This window comes from Chrysochloris asiatica, unplaced genomic scaffold, assembly GCF_000296735.1.
Source record: "Chrysochloris asiatica unplaced genomic scaffold, ChrAsi1.0 scaffold00043, whole genome shotgun sequence".
NCBI classification, from domain to species: domain Eukaryota; kingdom Metazoa; phylum Chordata; class Mammalia; order Afrosoricida; family Chrysochloridae; genus Chrysochloris; species Chrysochloris asiatica.
This window is the reverse complement of record NW_006408561.1, coordinates 1,150,461-1,177,960: the sequence shown is the minus strand read 5'-3', so window position 1 is coordinate 1,177,960 and position 27,500 is coordinate 1,150,461. Positions and strand designations below refer to the sequence as shown.

The window sequence follows — 27,500 nt, the reverse complement described above, 5'->3', positions numbered from 1 at the left end:
GCTAATCCTCATATATGTTAAACTGACATTTAGCAGAACATACTCCAATCTCTTTATAAGCAATATAAATTAATGCTATAGTTTTTTGATACATTAGCATTTTTCAAAAAAAAAAAAAGTAAGCATCTTAAATACCATGAGAGTATTCACTTAAATATGAACAGATAAAAAAACCCTATATATCATTTAAGCATTTTATAAGGATTGTTGTTACGTGCTGTGGAGTTGGTTCTAATTCATAACCATCCTGTACAGGGTTTCTGAGGAGTAGCTGGTAGGATTGAACCACTGATCCTTTGGTTAGCAGTATAGTGCTTATCCTACAGCGCCACACCAGAATTAATTAAACAATTCAACTACATTTGTAGATTTTTTTTATATAAATGGTTTCTAATTTAAACAGATTTTTTACACTTAAACTCCAATAAATCTGTCCACTAATCTGTCATTAGTCCATTATTAGTATATCTTCCCTGTAATACTCTGTGACTTTACTGTCAGAGCTCTTCTGCTGTCTCAGCTTCAAAGCTATAATAACAGCTATTTTTTAATCATAAGTCAGATAACCTTTTGTTTTTATCCATATTCATACATAAGACCTTTTCGAGGAAAATATAGGCTGCATAATATAGAGTGGTGTGACCTATATTTTCCTGGTAAAGGTCTGGTGTGTGAATATGAATAAAAACAAAAGGTTATCTAATTGATGATTTTAAAATGTTATAATTATAGCTTTGAAGTTGAGACAGTAGACTTCTGACGGTAGAATCACATATTATTACGGTAAATATATATTGTTGTTGTTGTTAAGTGCCGTCAAGTCGGTTCCGACCCATAGCAACCCTAAATAGGATTTCCAAGGCTGTAAATCTTTACGGGAGCAGAAAGCCTCAACTTTCTCCCGCAGAGCAGCTGGTAGTTTTGAACTGCTGACCTTGTGGTTTGCAGCCTGATTTGTAACCACTACGCTATATTAACAATGGAATAATGGTAGTTTTAGTGGAAATGTGTGGCACTGTAGTAGCACTGGACCACAAGGTCAGTGGTTGAAACTCACCAGCCACTTGTCAGAAACCCTATAGAGTGTCGATATGAGTCGAACTGACTTGATAGCATTTAACAACAACTCTATATTATGATGATTTTCAGGTACTGACTTGAGGGTGGGCAACAGGGAAGAAATGGCCTGCAGAGTGAGAATTGGGATGATCTCAGCAAGTTCCTCTCCTTAGGCAGAGACCCAATTAACCCTGACCTGGGGGTGGACAGGTGGTGCTGTTTCATATTTCTGGAGACTTCATTCTAGTAAAGTTTTGCAAATAAAAAGGTTTGTTGTTGTTATGTGCTGTCAGGTTGGTTCCCACTCATAACAACCCTGTATAGGATTTCCAAGGAGTGGCTGGTAAGTTTGAATTGTCAACCTTCTGCTTACCAAGTCTCGTACTTATCCTAAAGCGCCACACCAAGACTCCAAAAAGAGGTTTATAAATATAAAAATAACAACAAATAATGGAGACTGCCAGATACCATATACAAACCACAGTAAGGGAAGAAGAACTAACACTTGTTCGTGGTAAAAAAATTAAGAAAGAAATAGTCAATTTAGCTTACTTGTTAGCCATTACCTGAGCATAGATCTCCAAGTGTAATTCCCCCATTCCAGATACAATTGTTTCTTTGCTCTCAGTGTCAAAGTGGACTCTAAATGTGGGATCTTCTCTTGTAAACCTGCCAATACCTTTTGAGAATTTTTCTAGATCATTCTTTAAAAAAAAAAAAAACAACCAGAAGAAAATTATTAACATTTTATTAAGTATGGTGTTTTTTTAAAAAAGAATTCATTCAAATACACCAGAAAAAATATCAACGTCCAGTTCCTGTAAGTTCACACCCTTTTGTTTCCTATGTGAACCTGGATGCCACATAGTCAAGAGAACAGGAAATATTTATCTAATAAGAATTTCTTTCCATACCAAGACAACAAGGTCCTCTTTTCTACTACACTAACAAAAACTGCCTGTTTGTGGTTTAAAGTGAAGTCAGAAGTTAAATGTGAGTTACGTTCTAGAAAGCCTTTCGTAGCAGGTTAGCAGCTCGATTCTGTGGTTACGAATCGGGCTGCTAACCTCAACGTCAGCAGTTTGAAACTACCAGCTGTTCTGTGGGAGAAAGATGAGGCATCTGCTCCCATAAAGATTTACAGCCTCGGAAACCCTGTGTAGAGTCACTATGAGTCAGAACCGACTCCACGGTACTTAACAACAACAACATATACAAACACAATCAAGAGAACTGGCGAGTTTACCAGGACTCTCCTGTAGATTCAAGCAAAATAGATACATCACACTGAGACTTCGCCTTTGCAAAACAATCTGCTTGGATGTCGTATGGTGCCGTCTTTATTCTACTTAGATGCAATTCCAGATAAAATAATGGTCCTCCAAAGCAGATACTATTAATCAGTCTGCTGAAGTACTAACACTCAGCACCTGTGAATGTGATCTATATGAAATTAGGGTCTTTGCAGATGTAATTAGTTAACATGAGGTCACAATGGAATAGGGTAATCCCTAATTCAATTGACTGGTGTCCTTAAAAGAGAAGGCATACTCAAACACTGAGGAAAGAGAGTCTTCATTTGAAGACAAAGGCAGAGATTGGATTGACAGTGCCATAAACTAAGGAGCACTTGGCACTCCCAAAATCTGGCAAGTGACAAGGAAGGACACCGATTGTAGCCTACTAGCCTCCCGAACTGTGAGACAATAAATTTCTAGGGTTTCAAGACACACAGTTGGTGGAAATTTGTTATGACAGCTTTAGGAAACTAAGACCAGACGTATTTAAAATCTTTAATGTATAAACAACCTCAAGATACCAAAAACCCTTTTGGATATTGATGCATTTGATTCCATTTCATTATTGTGAAGTACAAACAGTTAAATGTATTACATAAACTCTAGATTTCAGAATGAAGATGTATAACTTTAACTTCTAATTCTGCCTATTTCTGATGTTGTTATTGTGTACTGTAGAGTCAGTTCTGACTCACAGAGACCCTGCACAGGGTTTCCGAGGCTGCAAATCTTTACGGAAGCTGAAAGCCTCATCTTTCTCCCACAGAACAGCTGGTAGTTTCTAACCGCCAACCTTCAGGTTAGCAGCCTGATTCATAACCACTACACTACCAGAGCTCCTTGCCTATTTCTGATAGGAGAAAGCAAACAATTTAGGAATAATCATACTAAGGTAAGAAAGATGTGAGGTTCACCCTTCCTTAACTCTGAGAAGATGGAATAATTTACTATTTCTTGTTACCACATTTCTACTATGGGGGGAAAAAAGTTCTAAAAAAAATCTCAATATTCTTCAAAATTAATTAGTTAGCTGTTAATAATATCTCCCTGATGACAATAAATCAGAACTTACTTGGTAATGATAGCTCCCAGATTACAACTGGTCATAAAATGTTCTCCCAATGCATGAATGAATGAATTTTAAAATATCACGAATGTTATGAATGTCAACACAACTTAAGAATTAAATTATGGTTCAATATCAGGACTAAATTAAATGACAAATAATGCCAATGCAGAACGTATTCAAGGTCATTTTGGCTTTGTAAACAGCTAATGGTATCATACATAATTACAAAACAATTATATTCTAAAGTGAGAAAAACAGCTCTGTTTAAAGGCTTTCCATTTTATAATTTTATACTTTCTAACCAGACATTTACTTCATAATTACCACAAAATTTGTATATGCATCAAAATCCATGAGGCAATTAGTTTAACTACATTACATATGGAGTTTTACTATAACTTTAAAAGTCTTTTCCACCCCTTTATGATCCAAAACTTACACTTACCACTCTGATACTACAAAGAGGTCAAAAATACAGTTTGCTGAATAGTGCAGCGACATCGATTTCTTTAACACTCAGTAATTATTACTAGGAACAGATATATTTTGCAAGGTGATCTCAATGGCAACAGAGGAAACAGACACAATCATATTGCTGGTTATCACAAGATAGCATATGCAATGAGGAGGGAGATGAAAAAGAGCTCAGGTGTTTACTGTGCTGTACAGAGCTATAAACCAAACTCCTACCTTGTTAGAAGGCCTCATTGCTATTGAAATGACAGGATCAGGAACATGAATTGACTCCTAAAATATATTTTAAAAAACAAAGAATTCAAATACAGTATTTTATGGCTCAGAGATGGATTAATTTTGGTGTGCTACTTTAAACAAAACAAACAACAAACACAAGCTGAAACCTTTAGGTTGGACAATATATAATGTGATCTGTTTTGCATTAAATACACAAGTGTCCAATTAATATGACCTTCCCCTTCAAAATTTTTTTTTTCTTTTACTTTTTAAAGTCCTTACATTTACTGACCCTGTAGTTTAATACCATCAATGTAAAGAATTCAAATATTGAGGTATGAAAATAGTATTGGCCAGTGGCTACATTCTGGTGTGGCACTGTAGGATAAGCACTGGACTGCTAACTGCAAGGTCAGTGGTTCAAACACAACAACAGCTCCTCAGAAACCCTTGCTGTGAGTTGGAACTGACTGGATGGCATTCAATAAGAACAAGAATGGACAAGTAACTTTATTTAATCACAATATATATGCTATGATCACTGACAAAGGAAAGAGAGAAAGGGCACTGGATTCTTTAAACTAAGATATCTCAGTTAATTATCTTAGTACTAAGCAGCAGATACAATTATCCTCATTTTACAAATAAAACCACAGAAAGAAGGTACAATAACTTGCCAAAGGTCAGCAGTCAGTAGATGGCAGAGGGGATACCAACCTGGGCTACAAGGGGGCTTAAGAAAGTTGGTGGAAAAATCCCATTATCTTTTTTTTTTTTTGAGAATCAATGTACGTTTTATTGAGGGGTCTGGAAGGCAGCGAGACTCCTTCTCTAAAAGGCTGCCTTGGCTTCCCCCAGAGGTTGGAGCTTTTATTTGTTGTTGTTAAGTGCCATGGAGTCAGTTCCGACCCTGTATAGGGTTTACAAGGAGCAGCTGATGAGCTTGAACCACCAACCTTGTGTTTGCAGTTCAGTACATTAACCCACAGCAGCACTCCTGGAGTTTTTATACCATCCGGGATATTAACCCATTTGTTTTTGTCACATTCCTTTCGCAGAGCTTACTGCTCTCCCCCCACCCCCACAGGAGAGCAATCTGCACCCACTTCTTAAGGTCTTTATACCCGTCTTTTTTTTTCTAAGTTTTTATTGTGAGGTTTACATGGGAGAACATCAGCCCTACACTCATCCTATCCCACTTCATCTCATTGCAATGATTACAATCCCCTCCATGCATTATCAAACCAAAAATCTCATTATCTTTTTTAATTACATTTCTCTATGCTTCAAAGTCTGGGCATGTCCCACAATCTACAGTCCTGTCGTATTGTTAATGCCAAGGCTTTAGAAAAAATCTTGTCAAGAATAGTCACAAAATATTTTCCTTACCAAGATTCCAAACATTAATTACATAGCTTTTTTTGGGGGTGGGGGGGGGCTATCTTATATCCACTTGGAAAAATCACAGATATTAGAGGTTCACCATTTAATAGAGAAATAATACAGTGTTCTCTTCTGTTACGGGTGGACCAGCTCTTCTATAAAAGTCCCATTACAAATTCCCCCACTGCATATTACCTCTCCCTCAAATAGTCTCTTCTGGATGCATGAAGAGGGCCACCCTCAGGAATGAATGATCATACTGTATGAATTTCTCTTATAGAGGAGAAACCCAAAAGGGAAGTGAGGGAAGGCTCTTTTCCTAGGGGTCCTTCAATGGCGAAAAGGGGCCACTGATTTTCATAGGGAAAAGGAAGGCCTAGTGATTTACTTCTGAAATATAACTACTGAAAATCCTGTGGAGCACAGTTCCACTCTAAACTTTACATGAGGTCACCACCATGAGTCTGAGTCTACTAGATGGCAACCAGTTGGATTTTGCGTTCTAGAAGGCAGGCTCTAGACAGTTAAGACTAGCTAGTCACCTCCTCCTGTCTTCTAAGCATGATTAGTGGGGCTGTGGGGTAATGCGCTGGACTTCAAAGTCAGTTTGAACCACAAGGTCAGTGGTTCAAGCTCACTAGCAGCTCCTCAAAACCCTATAAAGGGTCACTATGTGTCAGAACTGACAAGACGGCACTTAACAACAACAGCCACGTCTAGTCTAAATGCCTGGATCCACCATTCTCTAGGTGTCAAGGGGAAAGTCCTATCTGACTGCTGAGTTAAAGAAGGAAGTAGCACCCCTTCAGGACCAGCCTGAGGATGGTGCCAGCAACGAGAGAGGCACTACAGTGGGGAAGCAGATCTCAGAGTTGAGGAGTCAGGGACACATGATCCCAAGGATCTCGTGAAGAGTTTCCCTCCACACCAAACTTTGAAGAACTGTGGAATGGTTTTACAGTAATCATCGGGTAAGTTCACTTACACAGGGCACTTAGCTAACTGACATCCAAAGAGCCACAGCTGATCTATAGTTGATATCTGTGACACTCAATAAAAACTTTTGTGGTTGTTTTCCTAAAGTACTAGCTGCACCTACATAAAAACTGACTTGTGAAGTCCAAATGATGAACAGCTTTGAAATTAAATAACTTACCATAGAAAGGCCACTATTATCTTTGTTTGTGAATGTGTCCCCAGTAGCACAGTCAATGCCAAACAATGCACAGATGTCTCCGGCATACACTTCCTCAACATCCTACACAGAGAAAGAACACAAATAAGAAAGTTATAAGGGACACAAATCAAGACGTGGTGGTGGTGTTACGTGCCGTTGAGTGGATTCTGACCCATAGCAACCCTGTATAGGGTTTCCAAGGCACAGCTGGTATGCTTAAACTACCAACCTTGCAGTTCAAACGACTTTGCAGTCTGACACATTAGCCCACAGTGCCACAAAGAGTTGGTACTAAATGTAATTGTACAATAAACATATTTCATACAACCAGGCTGAGATCTTGTACAGTGGATTCTATAAAGAATGAGTCAGATATAATGAATACACACACCAACAATCAACCATGTTAAGACACAGATTAAACAGAGACCTTATTTAAACTACACCTCAATAGCAAAATTTTACTTCAAACGAAAAACTCAGAGGATCTGTAGTCCTGACAAAACAAAGTCTCATGGCTCTGAAGTTACTTCTACGGAAAAGCATGTACTATTTATGTCACTACAGTCATCCTCTTGAATGAGATGCATGACAGCGACATCCAAGGAAAAAACTCAAAGGAAGTTTTGAAAACAAAAGCAGGAGAATGGAACCCACTGTACTTAAAATAATCTTACTCTTCCACAGATGCAATCAAGAAAACACAGGAAATCTAAGAACAAAGCACTGGTGCCTCGAAGATTGCTAGGATTTTGTCCTGTTATATTGACAGTACATTCATAACAGCTGTGGCTGTGAGATGGTGGTGTGTGAGTCTGTGTGTGTGTAACAGATGCACAGCTGTACACCTCGGGTTTCTGGCACATGAAACAGCTATGACAATTATTAATCCCTCTTCAATGCCCCTCTGCTGCCTATCTTACAAAACAGCAATGCTGTCCAATTTTGAAAAAACTTAATGATTCATCTTCTAGAGGAGATAAAAGTTATTAAAGTCATAAGGCTTTGCTTGTTTTTGTTAGGGCCGTCAAATCGGTTCTGACTCATAGCGACCCTGGATAGGGTTTCTGAAGGACAACAGAAGATAAGGGCAGATTCATGGCTAACTCAAAAGTTAAAACAATACATTGAAGTTTATCTCCCAGACTGAGTCTTAAATTTTCCTATGGGTTCTGACACTCATAAAACCCTTTGAAATCAAAGCTCCAGGGTAAAACAGGGCTTTCAAGCCTGCCGTATTTCAGATTCACTGGAAAGTATGAGGATGAGTCAAAAATTATCGCACTAGAGATGACGACGTGAAGAGACAGAGTGGCTGGTGACTCTACACTCAGAGAGGGGGAGGGGCTGTGTGCTGATGATCAGGGGGCAGGCTTGCAGGGTATGCCCTATGGCTGGTTGATGATGCATGGAGGGGACTGTAACCATTGCAATGAAACAATACACAATAGGATGAATGTAAAGCTAATGTTCTCCCATGTAAACTATCACATAATTCACAATTAAAAAAAAAAATTATCTGCACTCTGGCTGTAGAATTTATTTTAATCAACTTTTAGAAATGACACATGTCATTTTTCAACATAATCTCTTTGCTTTTCAATACACTTTGTCCATCTGTCAACAAGATATTGTATTATTCCCTTATTTAAAAGTTTTAGGCTGAGCTGTGAGCCATGGATGTACTGCTGTCTTCACTTCTTCATCAGAGGTGAATCTCCATCCTCAAAGGGCTGCTTTCAGGGCACCAAAAAGGTGAGAGTCCGATGGAACAAGAAATGGACTATAAGGAGGATGCTTTATCGCCTTAAAATGAAATTTTTGCAGGATGTCAACAGTGTGGGCAGTGGTGTGTGAACATGCATTGTCATGCAAGATCACAATGCCCTTGGATAGTAGTCCTCTGCATTTAATCTGAAGTTAGACTTCAGTCTTGAGTGAGCATCTTACTTTAATGTGCACTGTGGGTTGTTGAACCTTTTTCCTGATAGTGTTCCAATACTGGCCCTTGAGAATCCTCCAGAAAACTGTAAGCATCAATTTTCTAGATGGCTGACTTTTGAACTTTGTCTTTTTTGGTGATTGAGGATGTTTCCATTCCATACCCCACTGTTTACTCTCAGGCTCATAGTGATGAATCCAAGTTTTATCATCAGTAACAAATTTTTTAAAGAAATGTTAACCTTCCTCAAGGATTGGTTCAAATGTTGTTTGCAGATGTCTAAACGCTTCTGTTTTTGCGCTTCCATGAGTTGTTTCAGTACCCATCTCACACAAAGTTTTTGAAATCCAAGTCTGTCGTGGATTACTTCACAGGCAGAGCCATGGCTGATTCACACATGATTTGCCAGAGAATCCACTGTCACTTGTCTATTTGACAGAAACATTTTGCGTGCACACTCAGTGATGCCATTAGATGTGGACGTGAATGGGCATTTTAATATAATCGGAGTGCAGACAATTTTTGACTCACCCTCAGAATGGACAAGTAAGTTTGGGAAATTAAGTGTGAATCTATTACTTTTGTTTACTTGAGAAAATTGCAATTCCACTGTCTTAAACACCTACTATGGAGTCCTGGTGTGGCTCAGTAGGAAAGGCACTGGACCTTGTGTTAACCACATGGCCGGTGGTTCAAGCCCACTGGCTGCTCCTCAGAAACCCTATATGGGTTGCTATGATTCAGAACCAACTAGATGGCACTTAACAACAAGAAAACATACCTACTATACTCATTGTAGGAGTCCTAGTGTGGCGCTATGGGTTAATGTGCTGGACTTTAAAGACAGTTTGAACTGTAAGTTCAACAGTTCAAGCTCACCAGCTGCTCTCTGGAAACCATACACAGGGTCACTATGGGTTGGAACCAACTCAACGGCACTTAACAACAACAACAACAACAGATACTCGTAAGGATTCCTGGTGTGGCACTGTGGGTTAATGCGCTGGACTGCAAAGTTGGTTTGAACCACAAGGTTAGCAGTTCAAGCTCTCCAGCTGCTCCTCGGAAACGCTATATACAGGATTGCTATGGGTTGGAACTGACTCTACGGCACTTAACAACAACAAACTCCTCATCATAACCACTGTCCTAAATAGCTATTATACTCTTTGTAATAGTATCTCTTGAGGAATGTGCTGAATACTGCCTTCTGAGTCTTAGGCAATGTTTCTTCTCATTGGCCTGGTACATGAAGAAATCTAGCTAACTTACAGCAGTCTAAAATATGTTCTTAACATCAGCTACATTGTTATTGTTGTTGTTGAGTGTGGTCGAGTCGGTTCCAACTTTTCCCTGTACATGGCTTCCAAAGAGAGGCTGGTGAGTTTGAACCCTCAACCCTGCAGTCCAATGCTTATCCTACAATGCTACATTGGGGTGGTGGTGTGCTGTGGAGTTGGTTCCGACTCATAGCGACACTCTATAGGGTTTTCGAAGCTGTAAGTCTTTACAGGAGCAGAAAGCCAGGTCAGGGCTGCCTTAGCAAGGAAGAAACAGCTAGGAGAAGGCAAGTTCAACCGAAGGGACTTTCCAGTGGTCTGACTTCACTGGCATGAGGGCAATTTTCAGTCTCACCACGGGACCGCGGACTTGCCTCCATCATGTCGGCATGCATGCGAACCAGCCGTTGTACCCGCACCTTCTTTCTTGTCCTCGTATTATAGATGGTGTCACCCTTCTTTAGCTCGCCCTGATAATTACGGACGTAAGTTAGCTGTCCAAATCGACCTGCCTGGAAATAAAAATCGGGTAAAGGTGGGAAGAATAAGGAGAAAAAAAAAAGACAATCAAAATTAGGAGGAAAACTTCATAACTATCAGCAAATATCCCTCCAAATGTCAGTAATTAACATTTTATTGGGTTTTATCCATAAACTAATTTTAGTACTAGTTAAGGAATATGGATGCTATTGCTTTCTGCTCCCATAAAGATTTACACCCTCGGAAACCCTGTACAAGGTCGCTATGGGTCGGAACCGACTCGACAGCACTTAACAACAACAACAAGGAATATGGATGTTGTTGTTAAGTGCCGTCGAGTCGGTTCCGACCCATAGCAACCCTGTATAGGGTTTCCAAGGTGAGCTTGAACCACCAACCTTGCAGTTCAAACAGCTTTGCAGTATGGCACATTAACCCGCAGCTCCACACCAGGACTCGAATATGGATAAGATAAATTAAATGGCTGTCGACCTATCTTTTTGGTATCACAATCCAAGACACTTCTGCTTCCTCTGAAATAAGAGTTCTTAGAAATACAGTCACTGAAGGTGTGGAAAGAAGCTACAGTAACTTGACCAGAGGTTAGCAATCAGTAGAGGGTCAAGAGGATTCCAACCTGGACTACTGGGGGGCTTCAGAAAGTTTGTGGGGGGAAAATCCCATTATTTTTAATTGCATTTTTCTATGAACTTTTGAAGTGCCCTGTATTTGCTTAAAAGCTTGAGCATGTCCTATAACCTCTAGTCCTTTCATATTGCTAATGCCAAGAATTTAGAAAAAGAGTAACTTTACAGTGGAGAAACCTAAAAACACTACCTCTGCCAGGTGATCAAGGTCAATATCAACAGTGCTGAGTCATGTTGAGAGTCTGTACCCAGTGATGAAATGGCACTTTACACCTCCATGGTTGCCTCCTTAAAACACATTGCTGTTGGTTAAGTGTCCACAAGTCGGTTCCAGCTCATAGCAAACCTGTTCAGAGTTTCCAAGGCCATATATCTTTGTGGGAGCAAAACGCCTCCTCTTTCTCCCATAGAGCAGGTGGTGGACTCAATTCCCAACTTTGTGGTTCACAGTCCAGTGTTTATCCTACAGAGCCACAATGCTCCCTAAAACACATGTTGTTGCTATGTACCATGGAGTTGGTTCAGACTCATAGTGACCCTACACAGGGTTCCCGAGGCTGTAAATCTTTACGGGAGCAGAAAGCCTCATCTTTCTCCCGCGGAACCGCTGGTAGTTTCGAATCGCTGACCTTGAGGTTAGCAGCCTGATTCGTAACCACTACGCTACTAGAGCTCCTTAAAACACATAAACCCCATTTAATCATGAGAAGTAGTCGTGGTGTGGTGCTATAGGACATGCACCACAGACTGCTAACCATAAGGTCAGAGGCTCAGACCTACCAGCTACTTCTTGGAAACCCAATACAGGGTGCTAGAGTCGGAACCAACTCAACAGTACTTAACACCAACAACGATGAGAAGGAATCAATGGTTGACAAGTTTAGCTGCTAACCAATAGTACCTCTACTCCATGCAGAGGTACTTCAGAAGAAAGGCCTGGGGATCTACTTTCCCAAAAAGCCACCATTGAAAGCTCATGGAGCACAGTTCTACTTTGACACACATGGCATTGCCATGAGCCAGAGTGACTCAACAGTAATTGCTATAGGCAACAAGGAGAAAAACATCAGACAAACTCCAACTGCAGATCTGTACAAAATACCTGAGCAGTACCCCTCTCAAAACTGTCAAGGTCATCAAAACACAGAAAGCAGGAAATACGGTCACAGTCTAGAGGAGCCGAAGGAGACACAAGGACTAAATGGTATCATATCCTGAAGGATAGTTTGAGATTTAAAAATCAGTGAAAACTAAGGAAATTCAAATAAAGTATGGACTTTAATTACAAATATTGATTAATTAGTCATATAACATATGTTAACAAGAGACAATTTCGTGCCAAGAGTATACAGGAATTTTCTGTACTTGTTTTATAACTTTTCAGTATATCTAAAATTATCACAAACATTTACTTCCATGTCAAAAAGTCATTCGGCAAAGGGTTCTGAATAGTCAAGAAAAATCTTGAAAAAGAAGAAAGTAGGAGACCATCAACTTCCTGGTTTCAAACCTATTACAAACCTGCAGTAACCAAAACAGTGGGGTACTGGTTTAAGGACAGACATAGACTAATGAAACAGAATTGATAGTTCAGAAATAAACTCATTATGGCCAACTGATTTTTGACAAAGGTGGCAATTCTATTAAATGGTGAAAGATGAGTCTTTCCAAGATATGTTAATGGGACAACTGAATTTCCCCATGCAGATGAATGAAGCTGAATTTCTATCTCATACCACATATGTAAGGAGTCCGAGTAGCATAGTGGATCATGAGCTGGGCAGTTAACTTCAAGGACAGCAGATCGAATCTACCAGTTGCTCCACAGGAGAAAGAGGATGCTTTCTGCTCCCATACAGATTTACAGCCTTGGAAACCTACTGTGCTTTCCAGGGTCCCTATGAGTCAGAATCAACTGAGTGCCACACAATCACCACTACCACATAAGCAAATTAAATCAAAATGAATCAACAACTTAACTCACAAAAGAGAGCATATGGGTAAAATTCCAGAACACTGTATTTAGCAGTGGATTTCTCAGAAATTACACCAAAAACACAAGTAACAAAAGAAAATATGAACTGACTTTACCAAAACAAAAACTTCTGTGTACTAAAGTACATTATCAATATAATGAATAACCTATAAAATGGGAGAAAATACCCGGAAGTGATCTATTTACCTAATAAAAAATGTTTTCATAGTTGCTATCTAGTCAATTCCAACTGATAGGAACTCTGAAGGGCAGAGAACTGCCCCATGGGGATTCTAAGGCTGCAAATGTAATGGAAACAGATTGCCACAGCTTTCTCCTGCTGAGTCTGCAGTGGGAAGGGTCCTCCAACCTTTCAATTAGCAACCAAGTGCCACCACAGTTTCACTATACGTGATCAAGATTTAATATACAGAATATATACGGAGTCCTGGTGTGACACCGTAGGACAAGTACTGAGCTGCAAGTTCCATTTGAACCGCAAGGTCAGTGGTTCAAACTCACCAGCCACTTGTCAGAACCCTACACAGGGTTGCTATAAGTCAGAACCAACTCCAGGGGACTTAACAACAACAACATACAGAATATATAAAGAATGCCTACAACTTACCTAGAGAAAAGTCACCCCATCAAAATATGAGCAAAAGACAGACTTGAGTATGTATTTCATTACAAAAGATACATAAGTAACCAATGACCATATGAAAGATGGAGTCCTGGTGTGGCACTGTGGGCTAATGCGAAAGACTGCAAAGTCGTTTGAACTGTAAAATCGGTGGTTCAAGCTCACCAGATGCTCCTTGGGAAGCCTCTACAGGGTCGCTGTGGGTCGGAATCGACTCGACAGCACTTAACAACAACAACAACATATGAAAAACACTCAACATCATTAATCATTAGGGAAAACGCATATCTAAACCACAATGAAGTATACTTCACACCTACTAGGATAACTATTATTAAAAAAAAACCAACAATGAACATTGGTGGGAGATTGAGAATTTGGAATCCTCATCCATAGTTGGTGGTGGTGGTTATGTGCCATGGAGTCAGTTCCGACTCATAGCGACCCTGTACAGGGTTTCCAGGGCTGCAAATCTCCACGGGAACAGAAAGCCTCATCTTTCTCCTGCGGAACAGCTGGTAGTTTCGAACTGCTGACCTTGCAGTTCGCAGCTCAATTTGTAACCACTAAAAGGTAAAATGATACAACTACTATGAAATACACGTCTAGCAGTTCCTCAAAGAGTTAAACCCAGATTTGGAAACCCTATATAGGGTGCTATAATTCAGAACCGACTCAATGGCACTTAACAACAACAACTACTTTATGGTGCAGCTACTCCACTTATGGGTGAATACCCAAAAGGATTAAAAGCAGGACTCAAACTGATATTTGTACATCAATATTCATTGAAGCATTATTCTCAATAGCCAAAAAAGTGAAAACAACATTCATCAACAGGAGAATGAATGCACAAAATGTAAAATGTCCATATGGTGGAATATTATTCGACCACAGAGAAAAATGAAGTTTTGATAGATGCTTACAACATAGATGAACCTTGAAAACATTATACTGAGTGAAACTGTTATTGTTCTAGTTACCGTTAAGTGCCATCAAGTCAGTACCAGCTCATAATTAACCTAGGCACAACAGAATGAAACACTACCCGGGGTCCTGGGCCAACCTCCCAATTGTTGTTATGCCTGAGGCCACTGCTTCGGCCACTGTGCCAATCCATCTCACTGGGAATCTTCCTCTTTTTCTCCAAGCCTCCACTTTACCAAACATGATATCCTTCTCCAGTGACTGGTCCTTTCTGATTAATACGTCCGAAGTACGAGAGACACGAAGTCTGGCCATTTTGATTTCTAAGGAGCACTCTTGCTGTACTTCTTACAACACAAATCTATTTGTTTTTTGGCAGTTTATGGTACATTCAATATTCTCCTCCAATATCATAACTCAAATGCATCAATTCTTCTACGGTCTTCCTTATTCACTGTCCAACTTTCATATGCATCTGAGGTTACTGAAAATACCATGGCTTGGGTCAGGCGCACCTTAGGCCTCAAACTGACATCTCTGCTCTTAAAACACTTTCAAGAGATTTTGTGCAGCAGATGTGCCTAACACAATACATCATTTGATTTCTTGGCTGCTGCTACCATGAGTGATGATTGACCCGAGCAAAATGAAGTCTTTGACAACTTCAATCTTTTCTAAATTTATATGGATGTTGTTTATTGGTCCAGTGGTAAGGATTTCTGTTTTCTATACATTGAGAGGCAACCCATATGGAAGATGGTGATCTTTGATCTTCATCAATAAATATTTTAAGTTCTCTTCACTTTCAGCAAGCAAGGTTGTATCATTTACGTATCGCACATTGTTAATGAGTCTTCTTCCAATCCTAATGTCACGATTTTCTTCATAAATCCCAGCTTCTCAGATTTGTTCCACATACATGCATTCCATAGGGTCACCTCTCTTTGGAATGAGCACAATACAGATCTCTTACAGTCAGTTAGCCAGGTAGCTGTCTTCCAAATTTCTTGGCATAGATGAGGGAGTGCCTCCAATGCCGCATCAGTTTGTTGATTCGATTTGTATTCCATCAATTCCCAGAGACTTGTTCTTTGTCAATGACTTTAATGTACCTTGGACTTCTTCCTTCAGGATCATTGGCTCTTGGTTCATATGCTACCTCTTGAAATGGCTGAAAATTTGACCATTTATTTTTGGCACAGTGACTCTGTATTCCTTCCATCTTCTTTTGATGCTTTCTGCATCATTCAGTATTTTGCCCATAAACTCCTTCAATACCATAAGTTGAGGTTTGAATTTTTCCTTCATTTTCCTCAGCATAAGAAATGCTGAGTATGTTCTTCCCGTTTGGTTTTCTAACTCCAGTCCTTTGCACATCTTGTTACAATATTTGACTTTGTTTTCTCAAGCGGACCTTTGAAATATTCTGTTCAGCTCTTGTATCTCACTTCTTCAATTTTTAAGCATTTCTACACTGAAGAACAACTTTCAGCATGTTTTCTGACATTCATTTTGGTTTTTCCCTTTCTTCTCAATGATGTTTGCATTCTTCCTGTATCATGTTCTTGATGTCCTCCCACAACTATTCTGGTCTTTGATCTTTAGTGTCTAATGCATCAAATTCATTCTTCAGATGATCTCTAAATTTAGGTGTGGTATATATTCAATGTCATCTTTTAGCTTTGGGGACTTGTTTTAATTTTTTTCAGTTTCAGCCTGAACTGGTATATGAGCAATTGATGGTCTGTTCCACAGTCTTCCCCTAGCCTTGTTTTCACTGATGATATGGAGCTTTTCCACCATCTCTTTCGACAGATGTAGCCAATCTTATTTCTAGGTATTCTATCTAGTGAGGTCCATGTGTATAGTCATCTTTTATGTTGTTTAAAAAATGTATTTGCAATGAACAAGTCATTGGTCTTGCAAAATTCTATCATGCAATCTCCAGAATCGCTTCTATCACCAAGGGCCTTGTTTTCCAACTAGTGATCCTTCCTCTTTGTTTCCAGTCTTTGCATTCCAATCCCCAGTAATTATTAATACATCTAGATTGCATGTTTGATCAATTTCAGACTGAAGAAGTTGGTAGAATTCTTCAACTTAATCCTCACTGGCTTTAGTGGCTGGTGGGTAAATGTGAGTAGTAGTGTTATTAACTGGCCTTCCTTGTAGGCATATGGAGGTTATCCTATCACAGGCAGCACTGTACCTCATGACTGATCTTGATTATGTCCTTTTTGATGAAGAATGCGACACAGTTACACTTCAATTAGTCATCCCAGGCATAGTAAACCATGTGATTGTCAGATTCAAAATGGTCAATACTAGTCCATTAAAGCCTAGGAAATCACTGTTTATAGGCATACCATTTCATTTTTAGCAATTTCTAATTTTGCTAGATTCACACTTCATACATTCCATGTTTCAAATATTAATGGATTTTCACAGCTGTTTCTCTTCATTTGAGTTGTGCCCCATCAGCAAATGAAGGTCCCTAGGGTTTTACTCCATTCGCATCACCAGAGTCAATTCTATTTGGAGGAAATTAATATGTCATAAAAGGACAAACATTGTAGCAGTCCACTTACAAGAAATATCTACAACAAGTAAATGTATACAGACCAACGTAGATAAGTAGCTACCAGAGGCTGTAGCGACCACTCATCTATAAGCTTGTCACATTTTGGTAGCCTGTGTGTTGCTGTGACCCTGGAAGCTATTCCACCAGTATTTTAAATATAACCAGGGTCACCCATGGTGCACACAGTTTCAGTGGAGCTTCCAGACTACAACAGACTAGAAAGAAAGAGAGGACTACTTCTGAATGTTTAGCCACCGAAAACCTTGTACACAGCAATGGAACACTGTCAGATACAGTGCCAGAAGATGAGTCTCTCAGGTTGGAAGGCACTCAAAATACAATGGGGGAAGAGCTCCTTATTCACAGTAGAGTTCAGCATGACGTAAATGGAATAAATCTTTCAGGATCTTCATTTGCTAATGAGACACAACTCAAATAAGGCCAAACAGCTGCAAACAGCCATGAATGAACAGATCATGGAATACATGAAGTTATGGATCTAAGAAAATTATAAGTTGTTAAAAATAAGATGGAATGCATAAGCATCCATATCCCAGGCATTAGTAAAGTGAAATGCTCTAACACTGGCCGTGTTGGATCTGATAAGCAGATATGGTTTACTATGCTGGGAACATCAAATTGAAGAGGAATGGCATTGCATTCATCACCAAAAAGAATATATTAGGATCTATCCTTACATACAATGCTGTCTGTGATAGGATAATATCCATATACACCTAAAACAAAGACCTGAAGTGCTGGTGTGTTGCTGTAGAATAAGAACTTGGCTGATAACAACTTACCAGTTGTCAGTTTAAACTTACCAATCACTCCTCAGAAACCCTATACAGGGTCACTATGAGTCAGAACTGACACCACAGCACTTAACAACAACTAGACGACCAGTTAATACCATTATTATTCAAATTTACGCACCAAATTGCTAAAGGCAGTGATATTGAAACTAAAGAATTCTCCCAACTTCTTGAATCTGAAATTAATCAAACATGTAATCAAGATGTATTAATTAGCTGGACGTGTGGCCAGAGATGGGTAAGGATCACGTGGAACCTCGGCAACCTAAGACAGAGCCATTGCCATGCTGCAATGAGTTTCGATGACGGGTAAGACGAGGAATTCGCACTGACCACCTAAGACAGGCAGCGTCCCTTGAATAATAAATAAGGGGGAATCTGTGGCAGACAGTGCAGACCCGGTCAGGAGCCCTGTGGGCCCAAGTGTTGCAGACCGTCCAAACCATAGGCTCTGAGGATCAGACTTTGGTCACCTAGCAGACATAGCAAACTGGCCCTCATCTGATTATTCAGTATACTTGCTAGTAATACATGAGCCCTGGATATTCACAGATAAATGTAAAAACCTTCCCTAGAAGTCGAGACAGTAAAGTCCAAAAAGGCAAAGTTTTTCCACCCTCCCCCGAACCCAAAAAAAAAAAAAAAAGCTAAAGAGGATAGAGAGAAACACTATTAACTGTGGTATATGGAGGAGGCTATAAGCAATGTAATGAAACAAGTTATATGAATGGTTGAATGTGAAACTGATGTTGCACCCTATAAACTTTCACTCAATCCACAATAAAAACCTTAAATTAAAAAAAAAAAAGAATGGTATGTACCCTATTTAAGAAAGTAAACTTTCCAAGTACTGAAAAAAAAAAAAAAAAAAAATTAAATCCTATTTGGGTTGAAAAAAAAAAAATGTATTAATTACTGGTAATTGGAGTAAGAAGGTTGGGAACAAAGAGGAATGATCCCATAGCTGGAAAATATGGCCTTGTTGATAGAAATGATGCTGGATAAATCACAAGATAGAATTTTGGAAGACCAAAGATTTATTGCATATACTCTTTTTAACAACTTAAAAGGTGATTTACACAAGAATCAAACTGACAACATCTGTGAGAAGAAACTGTAGAAAAGCTGGGTCATCAGCAAAAAACAAGTCTAAGTGGAAAAGAGCATCAACTTCTCACATGCAAGCTCAGGTTCCTGAAGAAAATTAAATAAAAGAATATGATCTTGAACATATCCCGCCTGAATTTAAAGATCATCTCAAGAACACATTTGATACATTACACACTAGTGACTGAAGACCAAGGGTTGTGGGATGACATCAAAAACATAACACAAGAAGAACGCAGCATTCGGAGGCCCAGATCAGGTTCCGTGCTTGTGCAAACCTGCGGTGCGCCGTGCCCCCAAGCCCACACCACGCATGCACGGGAAGGGGGGTGTGGGCGGGGGTGTTCATGGCCGGCTAGACATTCTGTGGTCATGCTGGAGGCTGGCTAGACATTCTGTGCTCATGCTACCATCAAGGATGTGCACGACTTCCCTCACCCCAACCCCTCCCCAAACTAAAAAACAAAAAAAAAAACACACTGCCACCCACCGTACCCCTGTGCCCGTGCTCATCCTGCCCCCATCCTGCATGTTAGTGAGCGCCGAGAGTCCACGGGGAGGTCTATAGCTGTGCCAGGATGCAGTGCACAAGCCAGCACTTACTGTGCTGCTCACATGTGATCAGAGCTGGGACCTGAGGCTGCCAGCTGCCCTCCTCTCTGCTCACAACCTGAAAATCTGATGTGGTGCCTGATCAGAAGTCTTCTGATCTGAGGAATTTGGTGTTTAAAGCATTAAGAGAATAGCCTTCAGTTGTTCATGGGGTTTTTCATCAGTATGTCTGAAACCATTAAATATAATGATGACGATCATAAAACTCTGTTTCTGAAAAACCTCAATAAACAATGTCTAGAAGGAGAGTTTTGTGATATTGCTATCGTAGTTGAAGATGTGAAATTCAGGGCACACAGATGTGTCCTTGCCGCCTGCAGCACCTACTTTAAAAAGCTCTTCAAGAAGCTTGAGGTTGATAGCTTGTCAGTAACAGAAATAGATTTTCTTCGTTCTGATATATTTGAAGAGGTCCTGAACTACATGTACGCGGCCAAGATTTTGGTCCAAAAAGAAGAAAGCAAAAGGTCATTAAGAAGACAGGAAAGGGAGCAAGGGCTTGATGGAGGGTTAGGGCGTAGCACCATGCAGACCTCCATAAAGTAATAACACAGAATATCAGACAAAGCAGGTTCAGGGAACAGTCCCAGAACTCTGAGTTATACATAAAGGAATACTTAGAAGGATCAAAAGCTTACTGCTAGTGGGATTTGTAGCTGAAGCAAGAAAGGTGGTGTTTTTTGATCTGCCAGCTGCTGGCCGCTTGTGAAGCAGTCATCTTGGGCATGATGGAGTGGGTACAGGAACAGAGAAGTACCCACACTGGAAAGGTTGGACTGATAGTCAGAGATAAAAGTACAAACATTTTATTCTGTTCATTTGTCTCTTGCTGTCTGGTTATCTCCACTCTGGTGACTAGAGGAGGTGCCTGAGCGAGTGGACACCCCTGCACACTAGAAGGGTTCTACTACCCATGCACAGGGATATGCTCAGCAAAGACCACTGGGCCCAGAATTGAAGAAGGGGGAAGAGTCAACAGGAACTGCTAAAAACAGAACAGTCTCCCAGAATAGCTTGAGCCAGCCAAGAGAGGGGTGTTAAAGTCATACTCATATTTTGCTGTGGTTTTATCTTTTCTTTTCTTTTTGTGATTATAGATTGCAGTATCCAACCTGTTTTTTTTTTTTTGCTGTTATTGTTTGTTTGGGGGTTTAGGGTTTTTTGTTTGTTTGTTTTTTTGTATTTTGGTCTCCCTTTTACTGTTGGGCGGCTCTTTATCTCCCTACATTACCCAAGAAGAGACAGCAATTGCAGTCATATAGCCAAGCAACAATCATACCCTATAAAATCCCACCATACCCAGGCAAGAGCCAATACCAGCTGGTATACATCAGAGAGACAGCCGATACCTGCTACAGTTACTCTGAGCTGAGTAATAAGAAAAGTGAAAAGGGAAGCCCATCTTCTGATCACATCTACCTGGACACAATCAGAAAGCTTAATAATACATCAACATACATTCATCTAATGATTGAAAATAACATGTAATTATTGAAAATGCCCAAGAAACAACTGAAGATACCAGCACAAGTCCAGAAACAACATAGAGCGGCTGAAACAAATGAGCTGGAGGTAGAACTAGACTTCCCATTGGAAGGAGGGCGGCTTTGGAACTGCCAGAGAATTAATTCAGAAGAATGGTATTGAGCTACATCCAAATGCTCCACAGAGGGGTTGAGAAAAATAAGGAAGAAGTCAGGAAAGCACTACAGAAACAATAAAATAAGATAGAAATAGCATTGGAGACTATTCAAAACCTGCAAAAAGAGGTCCAAACGATTAATAATAAAGTATCAGAAATGGACAATACACTAGAAAGACAAAGGAGTAGAACTGAAGGGATGGAAGCCTGAACAAGCAAGCTGGAATACAAATCTCTCAATACTGCTAAGACAGAAGAGCAAGCAGAAAAACAGGATTAAAAATCTGAAGGCTAAGATTCATGTGGGACAACACGAAGAGGAATAATCTGAGGATAAATGGAATTCTGGAACAGGAAGATTCATAAAAGACCACAGAGGAGATAGTTGAAGAACTGCTGCAAGAAAATTTCCCCAACATCCTGAAAAACGAAAAGATAAGCATTCAAGTAGCTCAACAAATCTCAGGAAGGGTAGATCCTCCCCCCCCCAAAAAAAAATCACTATGACATATAATCAAGTTCTCCAAAATCAAAGATATGGAGAGAATCCTGAAAGCAGCTAGGGAAAAGAAGTGTTACTTACAATGGCAAGCAAATCAGATTAGGCTCTGATCTCTCAGCAAAAACCATGCAGCTAAGAAGGCAATGGGGAAACATATAAAAAAACACTGAAAGAAAAAAAAAAACTGCCAACCAAGAATTGTCTAACCCAGCAAAGCTATAAATCAAATAAAATGGTGTAATAAATACATTCCAGGATAAACAGAAGCTAAGTGACTTTGTCAAAGCCAACCCAGTGCTTCAAAACATCCTAAAGAAAATTTGTTGGACTGAGAACAAACAAGAACAGACAACAACCAAAGATTGAAATCCGTGGCAGTACCACCTGGAACTCAATCGACAGACAGAATAGTCCAGAACAGAAAAAAACTACAAGAACAAATTCAGAGGAACTGGGAGGTCAGTCTATGATAAAAACAATTACAATGTGAAAGAACGTAAAAATATAAGAATGGAGATCCAGGTGATGAGAAGATCAGGTAGATTGCAGGATAAAACAGACTGTTTTAAATGGAGGAAATATTCAATAGAATATAGGGTGAACTCAAAGAAAATCAACACTTCACAACATACCAAGAAAATGAAAATCCAAGAAGACCATGGAAACATTAAAACTATGAAGAAACTGACAAAAAACATGAACTCAGCACAGAAAGGCATGCAGAACAAAAAAACCAGCAGTACCACATTTAAAACTAACATAATGACAGCAATTAATTCATACTTATTGATAATTACACTGAAAGGCAATGGATTAAATGCACCCGTTAGTATACGGAGAGTGACAGAATAGATTAAAAAAAAACAAGCTCCTTCAATATGCTGTCTGTAAAAGACACACCTGACACACAAAGACAAAAACAGATTAAAAAAGGATGGAAAAAAATATGCCAAGCTAATTGCAATAACAAGCAGGAGTGGCAATTCTAATCTGATAAAATAAACTTTAAGGCAAAAACTAGCATACGAGATAAAGAAGGACACTATCTCATAATTAAAGGGTCAACTGAACAAGATGGCATAACCATCATAAATATCTATGCTCCCAATGAAAGAGCCCCAAGATATATAAAGTAAACCCTAATAGATTTGAAGAAATAGACAAATCTACAGTAACAGTAGGAGATTTTAATACACCACTTTTGAAGAAGGACAGAACAACCAGAAAGACACTCAACAAAGACACACAGGAACTAAACAACACAATCAACCAATTTAACCTCATAGATCTGTACAGATCATCCAATCCAACAACAGCACAATATTCTTCTCCAGTGCATATAGAACGTTCTCCAGATCAGACCATGTGTTAAGCCACAAAACAAGCCTCCATAAATTTAAAAACATCAAAATATTGCAAAGCATATTCTCAAACCACAATGCTATCAAATTAGAAATCAAAAATAGGAAGACCAAGGAAATAAAGTCAAATACATGGAAACTGAATAACATCCTGCTTAAAAGCTACTGGGTAGTAGAACAAACAAAAGGTGAATTCACAAAGTTCCTTAAAAACAAATAAAAATTAAAAAACAACATACCAAATCCTTGAGATGCGGCAAAAGCAGTGCTAAAAAGGCAATTTTTTTGCAATACATGCACACATGCAAAAAGAAGAAACAATCAAAATCAACACATTAGCACAACATCTCCAACAATTAGAAACACACCAGCAAAGTAAACCTACAGTCACCGCAAGAAAAGAAATAATAAAGATTAGAGCAGAAATAAATTAGAAAACAGAAAAACTACAGAAAGAATCAACAGGATAAGAAGCTGGTTCTTCAAAACGGTTAATAAAATTGATAAACCACTGGCAAACCTACCAAAAGAAAAGAGGGAGAAGACACAAATAACATACATAAGAAAAACATGGGTGATGTCACCACAAAACCAATACAAATAAAAAGAGTAACAACAGAATACTATGAACAGTTGTACTCCAACAAATTTGAAAATCTACAGGACAGAATTAAGAATCCAGAAATTAACCCATCCACACACAGCCAACAAATCTTTGACAAAGGGCTAAAATACATTGAATGGGGGAGGAGATAGTCTCTTCAACAGATGGTGCTGGCAGAATTGGCAAACAATAAGCAAAAGATTGAAACAAGACCTTTATCTCACAATATATACAAAAAACAACTCAACTTGGATTAAAGACCTAAATGGAATCCCAGAATTATAAAGGTCATCAATGAAAAACTAGGGACAAATTTAAGGGCCCTACTGACTCGATGATACTTAACAACAACAACACAGGGCACACATAGACTACCAAACATTGCAAGACTTGCACAAACAAAAGAAGACAAAATAGACTGGGACATTCTAAAAATTAGAAACTTATATACATCAAAAGATTTCATGAAAAGTGTAAAAAGGGAGCCCACAGAATGGGAAAAAGTCTTTTGCAATGGCGTATCAGACAAGGGACTAATTTCTAAAATCTATAGGAAACTACAACATCTTTACAAGAAAAAGACAAATAACCCGATTAAAAAATGGACACAGAACATGAACAGACACTTCACCAAGGAGGATATTCGGGCAGCCAACAAACATATGAAGAAATGTTCATTATCATTAGCCATTAGAGATCCAAATTAAAATAACAATGAGCTATCATCTCACACCAGCAATATCAGTGAAGTTCACAAAAGCAGAGGACAATAAATGCTGTCAAGGATGTGGAGAGACTGGGACCCTCCTACATTGCTGATGGGATTGTAAAATGGTTCAGCCACTCTGGAAGACTCAGAAAGTTGGAAATAGAAATACCTTATGATCCAGCAAGTCCTCTACTAGGTGTATATCCACATGAAATAAGAGCCATAACACAAGTAGATACATGCACACATATTTAAGAACATATATACACATATATAGGGAGCTCAGCGTAGTGGTTACGAATCAGGCTACTAACTTCAAGGTTGGCAGTTCGAAACTACCAGCTGTTCTGTGGGAGAAAGATAAGGTTTTTTGCTCCCATAAAGATTTACAGCCTCGGAAACCCTGTATAGGGTCGGTATGAGTCGGAATCGACTCCACGGGACCTAACCACCACCACCATACACATATATTGTTATTTATTCACAATAGCAAAAAGATGGAGCTAGCCTAAGTGTCCATGGACAAGGACATAGCCACAGAGGGCTAGAGCTGAGAGTCAAGCACTCAGCAGATCCTATGAGAACACCAAAACTTGCAGACAGTACCAATTTGACCTGACTTCAATGACTTGATGATCAGAAATCGACTAAAGGAAGATAAAGACATTTGATAAAGGATACAAGTGTAAATTACTGCAATTTGAGGAACTTGACCTATACTTATGGATGCAGAAGTTCAAAACACCAACTGAGTGGAAAGGAGTCTTCACATCAAGGATCAAACCTATCCTGTGTATACATAGGGTTGATAGGGATGGGCAACTTAGGCATTGGCTACCTAATTTGGAGAGCTATAAAAGGCACGAAGTGGCTGGCTTACAAGTTTTCAGAGGGAGTTTACTTTCAGAGTACGTGGGGGGAAGGTAGAATCCCCACTGAATAGTTTTCATCTTGTCTAGATGGGTCTGGTAAAAGGAGATGGGGATAAGATTCTTATAATTCAATAGTGAGTAATTGGTATCATGACTAACTGCGATTGTCACAACTGTAAAGGTAGTTTTGAAACATAAAGGGAGGAGTAGATAATCTTACCAGGAACAGAGGACCCTAGCACCATCAAGGAAGAAGAGCATTACTGGAATGTAGGACCCTATCCAGAGAGGCAGTGACACCATAGATGGAGGCAGAGATGAGGACATGGAGACACAGCTTAGGACTCTAGTCTCACAGAAAGATAAAAGCTGTGTGCTGGCAGCCAGGAGGCAGTCTTGCAGAATGTATCCTTGGGTTGTTTAAATGATTATATATTCCTGAGTGTTTCTGAGTACATCAAAAAAGAAAAAACAATACAAAACATGGAATAGAAGCAAAAATGTTGAATGATGATGCATGGAGGGGACTGTAATCCTTTCAATGAGACAAAATACGATAGGATGAATGCAAAACCGATGTTCTCCCGTGTAAACTATCACTCAATTCACAATAAAAGCTTAAAAAGAAAAGTGAATGGGAGCAACCACATATTATTTTCTAAATCGTTAAGTATTGGAAACTTTCTCATGATTGTAATACAAGGTGTTATTCAGTATACAACAGTTTTCCCTGATGAGCCATAAATCGCTTTCCTATTACTTAGTATTCATTCCTTAACATACAAAATTTATTTCATCACATTTAAAAAAACAATACCATGTACCTCAACCAGAGATACTGTTTATTAATTTCTGATCAATACAACGTTCAGGGTTAATTCCCTTGTTTCTAACATGTCTATTGATTTCTATTTCTGAGAGTGATTTTATATTTCTGAAAGAAATTCTCGCGTTTCTTACACAAAGTGTACATTGGTTTTCTGAAAGATTATGTGAATTAGTATCTTGTTATTCTCAAGGACACAATAGATTGGGAGGTTTCAATTCCTTTTAAAAGGTAATATCTAAGCAATAACAATCAAACACTTGTAATTCATAGTATGGAATGGAAAAAAAATTATTTTTTTTCTAAATCGTTAAGTATAGAAACATTCTCATTGTTGTGATATAAGGTGTTATTCACTACATGTTAAGTAGTTTTGCCCGCTCAGTGGTAAATTGTTTACTCTTCATTTATTACAACACAAAATATACTTGATCTCATTTTTAATAACAGAAATCATGTACCTCAATTGTTTATTGCTTTCTGATTGACACAACTTTCAGAATTCATTCCCTTCTTTCTAATACATCTGTTGTTGTTGTTAGGTGCCACCGAGTCGGTATCAACTCATAGCAACATTATGCACAGTAGAACAAAACACTGCCTGATCCTGGGCCAACCTCACTACTGTTGCCATGCTTGAGTCCATTAATGCTGCCACTTTACCAATCCATCTCGTTGGGGGTCTTCCACTTTTTCACTGACCCTCCACCTTACCAAATATGATATCATTCTATAGTGACTGGTCCCTCCTGACAATATGTCCGAAGTATGAGAGATGAAGTTTGTCCATCTTGGCCTCCAAGGAACACTCTGGCTACATTTCTTCCAAAACGAAACTAGTGGTTCTTTTGGCAGCCTATGGCATTTTCAATATTCTCCTCTAACATCATAACTCAAAGGCATCAATTCTTCTATGGTCTTCCTTATTCACTGTCCAGCTTTTGCATGCATATGAGGATACTGAAAAGACCATGGCTTGGGTCAGGTGCACCTTAGTCCTCAAGCTGACATCTTTGCTCTTCCAACACTTTAAAAAGGTTTTGTGCAGCAGATTTGCCTAATGCAATACATCGTTTGATTTTTTGACTGCTGCTTCCATGAGTATTGATAGTCGATCTAAGAAGAATGAAGTCCTTGACAACCTCAATCTTTTCTCCATTGATAAGAATGTTGTTTATTAGTCCAGTGGTGAGGATTTTTGTTTTCTTGACATTAAGATGTAATCCATACCAAAGGCTGTGCTCTTTGAGCTTCATCAGTAAATGTTTTAAGTCCTCTTGACTTTCAGCAAACAAG

General features: G+C 39.1%; 1 protein-coding gene across 1 annotated transcript in view; it reads right to left on the bottom strand.

Moving 5' to 3' along the window:
- GFM1 (G elongation factor, mitochondrial 1) overlaps nucleotides 1-27,500 on the bottom strand; it is a 94,967-nt gene that overhangs the window by 32,067 nt on the left and 35,400 nt on the right. Inside the window, exons 9-12 of the mRNA XM_006861775.1 lie at nucleotides 10,276-10,413; nucleotides 6,659-6,760; nucleotides 4,117-4,173; nucleotides 1,626-1,763 (exon numbers count right to left, since the gene is read on the bottom strand). Of these exons, the coding sequence (XP_006861837.1) occupies nucleotides 1,626-1,763; nucleotides 4,117-4,173; nucleotides 6,659-6,760; nucleotides 10,276-10,413 (435 nt within the window). The remainder of the gene's footprint in view (nucleotides 1-1,625; nucleotides 1,764-4,116; nucleotides 4,174-6,658; nucleotides 6,761-10,275; nucleotides 10,414-27,500) is intronic.